This window comes from Doryrhamphus excisus, linkage group LG18, assembly GCF_037039965.1.
Source record: "Doryrhamphus excisus strain RoL-2023G ecotype Guam linkage group LG18, RoL_Dexc_Guam_v1.1, whole genome shotgun sequence".
NCBI lineage: Eukaryota > Metazoa > Chordata > Actinopteri > Syngnathiformes > Syngnathidae > Doryrhamphus > Doryrhamphus excisus.
In genome coordinates, this window is record NC_136374.1 from 18,111,972 (window position 1) to 18,118,000 (window position 6,029).

The 6,029-nt window shown below is 42.8% G+C and overlaps 1 protein-coding gene across 1 annotated transcript; it reads right to left on the minus strand.

The window, feature by feature from the left end:
* Positions 1–3,149: 3,149 nt before the first annotated feature.
* msx1a (muscle segment homeobox 1a) lies at positions 3,150–4,911 on the minus strand. Its single transcript, XM_058055001.2, has 2 exons — positions 4,409–4,911; positions 3,150–4,325 (listed from the first exon to the last, which is right to left on the minus strand). Exons 1-2 carry the CDS (start codon positions 4,824–4,826, stop codon positions 3,907–3,909), a joined length of 837 nt encoding a protein of 278 aa, XP_057910984.2. The 5' UTR covers positions 4,827–4,911; the 3' UTR covers positions 3,150–3,906.
* Between the last annotated feature and the right edge of the window lie 1,118 nt (positions 4,912–6,029).

Sequence of the window (6,029 nt, forward strand, 5' to 3'; positions counted from 1 at the left end):
AACGTCGAGCCAGCAGGCGACCGGATCATTTCCCCATTTTATGTTCTGTGACCCTGCACCAAAAATGTTAAATGCTGCATCATAAAAGCTTGGCCCAGGGGGTGACAGTAATCATTCTCTACTTTGCTGAAAGAAATATGCTTGTAAAGCAGAGATCACAAACCTATTTACATGAAAGGCCCGGTGATGCGGTGTGTGATTCACTTTGCTTTATGGGGTTCTCAGGCAATTTTCCATCACATTAAGCACTTTTTATGACACCTTAAAAGACGTGTTGCCTCATTAGTCAACATAAGAAAATGTTTCCCCACTTAAAGTAGATGTTTGGAACATTCCGCACACTAGTTATGCTGCTTAGTGAATGCGGCTACATGAAGTTGCCAGTGTTATGGACTTGACTAAAGCTTTCTTAGAAATGCTATAACGGTAAACTAATAGTTCCCTTATTTGTACGTGGGAGTCATTAGGCAGTTGAGGGTCAGACGACAAACGCTGCATAATAGACATCTGAGAGCAGTTTGGCATTCTTCTAACCATTAAAAGTACTCACAGTGTTGTTTGTTGCCCCGACTGGAGTTAATGACCAGCATTGCTGTCCTTCACCGCCCTCGTGTGGCCGCCCTTGGTCACTGCGGTAAAATACAGACGTTTTGACCCGTCCATCGCCTGTAAGGCCCAGATGGGAGATGGCAGATGGCAGATGGCAGATAGCAGATAGCAGATAGCAGATAGCAGATAGCGTACATCCAATAGATGTCACCGGTACACGAGGCTGACCAATGGATCAAATGGATAGATGGGGTACTATCCGTGGTAATTTACTCTCCTATTGGAGAACAGCTGCTTTTCTTGGATGGATCTTTGGGTAGCTGCAAGAAACCGCTGCTGGTCATCATTAGCAGGTGATGAAGATGATTTATATACTTTAACTGCATGCTTCGTTCATAATAGTAGCAGGGCACGCAACACAAATATGAAAACATGCTTGAAAGGTTTCATATGAAGGATTTATCATCTTTTGACAAGTCCAAATGCTGAGGGGGTTTTTGTATTGGAATTTGAAAACCAACAGCCCTCCACTGTCATAAAATGAAGTTAATATGTAATCTGCAGGTAAGTGGTCAGATACTTTTCATAAATGTTGCAAAACAGCAATTATATCCATGCAATTATGGATTTGATTGATGTATTTCTGACAGTCAGAGAAATCCCAAGTGTGGCACTCACGGAAAAATAGACTTTTTTTTCCCTAACGTGGAAAAATAAACATCAGCTTGGCAGCAGTTGATGTGATGTGACAGCCTTGATGACGTTTATTTCATGATTTCATGATTTCATGATTTCATTGCTGACCTAAAAAGTGCTCGAGACAATTTAGCAATATTTATTTTTCTTTTTAGCGTCTTTTTGCCGATATTATCCAACTCTCAAAATCCGATCATATCGATACCGGTAATACGACATATCTCCTGGTGGAATGGACACCTTATATGTTTATTTAAATATGGATCATTTTTTATATATCTCATGTTTATGCTGATATCCCTAAACTAGGATCAACATACTCCAACACTTACTGATAATTGCTATTATAAATGCAGACATATTGTCCTATATTATATTTCTGCAGTACAATAAACTACAGTATACCATTTTTACAAATATATAATATTTCATTTCTATAAGTGCAACCTAATTCTAGTTCCGGGAATGAAATATTGACCAGCAGTCAGATTATGATGCTACAATGAAGGCCAATTGAAGACTACAAAACAAGAGTCAAAGAAAGGATGAATGCTTGAATGACAGCAAACACTTTGTTCCGAGGATGAAGAGGATGAAGAGGAGTGTGGGGTCAAACAGCAACCTGCTCCTCAGATCTTCTGATCTTCTGATCTTCTGATCTTCTGGCTCATGTCAACAATTGCTGAGCATTTGTGCTGCAGGCCACAACCACAGACAAAAGAATTCCAACCGAGAGAATGGAGCCTTTTCCACTAAAGCAGAGACTTTGGCTCGTCTTGGATTCCCGGAGCTGCAGGAAAAGGGATGGGAAGAAAGTGTGGATGCTTCCTGTTTGGAAGACATTTAGGACAGCGGCTCGTCATCATGGGAGGAAACCACCGCAGCAGAGCGTCCCAGTCCCCCGGTGACATTTTAGGAATGATAAAAGTTCCGCCTTGCCTGGAGCTACAGCCTCTCTGGAGCCACTGGAGCCAGGCCTCCATCTTCTGGCTCATACCAACCATCTTACTCCTATGGAGGGACGCCCCCCCTTTACTGCAAGTCATGCACTGCTCTGTAATTTGGAAATGTTCTCTTCCATAATGGGTTGTCACCCCCCCCCCCCCCCCCCCATAATGACATAGTGGACCTCCTTACAAGCTCCAGTATTTATCAGCGACTTTAAGTGGGTGCAACTGGTTTGTCAACCCCCCCCCCCCCCCCCAGCCCCCCACCCCTAAACTCTGCTGGCGCCAACAAATCTAGGTTAGTGGTCTCATTCTCAAAGCAATGGGCAGCAGCTGGAGCAATAGTCCTAGGTTGCCGTTCGTGGACTTGGACCAAGGCTGCCTTGCTCAACGTGAAGTTACGGCCACAAAAAGGAATCTACCAACAAATGCAAAAGAATAAAGCATTTATTAAGTTATGTCACAAATATATTGATAATATAAATGAGGATATTTTTTCCAAATATACAGAATTTTACAGTCCACCGTCCCTCGCGAAGGGAAGCCGTCCAACAACAGTGCTGTTGTTTGTCATATTTACTAATATGTTTGTCATATTTACTAATGTTTGTCATATTTACTAATGTTTGTCATATTTACTAATATGTGTGTCATATTTACTAATATGTTTGTCATATTTACTAATGTTTGTCATATTTACTAATATGTGTGTCATATTTACTAATATGTTTGTCATATTTACTAATATGTTTGTCATATTTACTAATGTTTGTCATATTTACCAATATGTCATATTTACTAATATGTGTGTCATATTTACCAATATGTTTGTCATATTTACTAATATGTGTGTCATATTTACCAATATGTGTGTCATATTTACTAATATGTTTGTCATATGTACCAATATGTTTGTCATATTTACCAATATGTCATATTTACTAATATGTGTGTCATATTTACCAATATGTTTGTCATATTTACTAATATGTGTGTCATATTTACCAATATGTGTGTCATATTTACTAATATGTTTGTCATATGTACCAATATGTTTGTCATATTTACCAATATGTTTGTCATATGTACCAATATGTTTGTCATATTTACCAATATGTTTGTCATATGTACCAATATGTTTGTCATATTTACCAATATGTGTGTCATATTTACCAATATGTTTGTCATATTTACCAATATGTTTGTCATATTTACCAATATGTGTGTCATATTTACCAATATGTGTGTCATATTTACCAATATGTTTGTCATATTTACCAATATGTTTGTCATATTTACCAATATGTGTGTCATATTTACCAATATGTGTGTCATATTTACCAATATGTTTGTCATATTTACCAATATGTGTGTCATATTTACCAATATGTTTGTCATATTTACCAATATGTTTGTCATATTTACCAATATGTTTGTCATATTTACCAATATGTTTGTCATATTTACCAATATGTTTGTCATATTTACCAATATGTTTATCATATTTACCAAGTATCGGCGACGCTGACGTGAATGCAAAATGACGCCAAACCGGCGCAGCAGCCCGACAAAAACCCGCAGCGCTATCGGCCCTAAAGAGAGAAGATGCGCCCCGGCGCAGCTGACGTCTTTTGGCGACAACTTAGGAGCGAAGTGACGGCAAACCTCGGGGTCCCCCACCCGCTCCCCAAAAGGAGTCCGGGTCCGGCGTCCGTCAAGCCAGGTGGTACATGCCGTATCCGACGTGTGCGGCGTACAGTCCCACCGGGGAGACCGGAAGCGAGTGCCTCTGGAAGGCGTGCGAGCCCCCGTAGGACGCCGGGACGTGAGCCCCGAGCGGGAAGGAAATCCCAAAAGCGGGGGGCAACATGGGCTTGGCTGCCATTTTCAGTTTCTCCAGTTCCGCCTCCTGAAGTCTCTTGGCTTTAGCTCTCCGGTTCTGAAACCAGATCTTGACCTGGGTCTCCGTCAGGTTCAGGGAGCTGGAGAACTCGGCGCGCTCGGCGATGGAGAGGTACTGCTTCTGGCGGAACTTCCTCTCCAGGGCCAGCAGCTGGGAGGTCGTGAACGGGGTACGGGGCTTCCGGTTGGTCTTGTGCTTCCGCAGCGGGCACGCCGGAGGACTCAGCCTTCCTGTTCAAAGAAAGACACTTTTATTGAGAACGGGACGACCCGACCCGACCCGACCCGACCCGGAAGTGACCGATCGGACTTACGAGGAGGCGTCGGGGAGAAACGAGGACTCTGGATCCACGAAGTCCTCTCGTGGCTGTCCGGACTCTCGGGTTTGATCAGCACGTCGTCCTGCACGTTCATGAGGTCGCCCACCGAAAAAGAGGAGCTCATGGGGACCGGGGGGTCCAAAACCCCAAACGGACCCGTTCGAACCCCCTTCCCGAGGGACTGGGACGTCCCGGCTCCGGAGGCGCAGTCGGGTGAAGGCGCCTCTCTGCTCGGCCGCCTGTCGGCCATCAGAGCCTCGACGCTGAAGGGCAGGATGGCCGCTTTGGGCTTCCCGGCGTCCTCCGCGGGACTCGGGCCGGTCTGCATGTCGGCTCCGGTGACGAGCACCGAGCGTGGGGACGGATCTTCACCTTGGCCCGAAGATGACATCCAGACCGACGATGGGGCCATGCGGGTCCGACCGTGGCACCGCGGGGCTGGGGAGGTGACGCTGACCGAGGCGGGGGGGGGAACAAGCCGGCCCGTCAACGTGTCGACGTCCTCATGTTTAAGTGAGCCGAGGGGGGAGTCCGGCTTTAAGGCAGGCTTGGGGAGGCAGGCGACCAATCGCAGACGACTTGGGCTGGACCGAACGCCGATGGGAGCCATTATTATATTATTATTATCTTATTATTATCTTAACGATGCTTGGCGTTTCTTCGCTTCCAAAAAAGCAAATAAACACCAAGACAACAAAAATGGACAGACCACCAATGGTCCTGATCCTGGTCCCTCTTTATTACGAATATTATAATTGCCCCTTTTTATTATAAATATGGTCGTAGTCCTTTTCTATTATAAATATTGTCACAGTCCCTTTTTGTTATAAACGTTATCATAGCCCGTTTTTATTATAAATATTACCATAGTCCCTTTTATTATAACATTATCCTAGTCCCTTTTTATTATAAATATTATCATAGTCCCTTTTATTATAACGTTATCCTAGTCCCTTTTTATTATAAATATTATCATAGCCCCTTTTTATTATAAATATTATCATAGCCCCTTTTTATCATAAATATTGCCCTAGTCCCATTTTATTATGAATATTATCATTGCCCCTTTTTATTCTAAACATCCCCCTTTTGTTGTTTTATTACAAACATATGGCCCCCATCGTCATAGCATCATTTATTTACAATAACCCTCCGAAATACTAAATTAATTCTGTATTCCTGGGGGGTGAGGGGCAAATAACTGCACTTTATAGAGATAAAATGATGCTATATAGAATGTAAATATAGATGTAGATATGTAACATTTTCATATTCACACAGCATCACCCCTTTATGCTATAAAGATTCACACACTTTTTAATAATTGTGAGCTTATAAAGATCATTCAAATGTGCAAAAATATTCCAATGTATTGATCCTGTATTCATACATTTCAATACAGTAGTACAGTATCAGAAAGGGGAATTATGATGATATAATAATAATAATAATGGGTTTTGTTTTTATTTCAATATTACACAAGAACGTCCTGTGTTCTGCCCTGGTTTTTAACCCTCAACCCCTTGCTGTTTATTGATAGCTGCAGGGCTCTAATCAGATTGCAGCTCGCAGGCCTTTGCAGGCATTTACGGCTGATTATCGGCCTGGGGGGGGG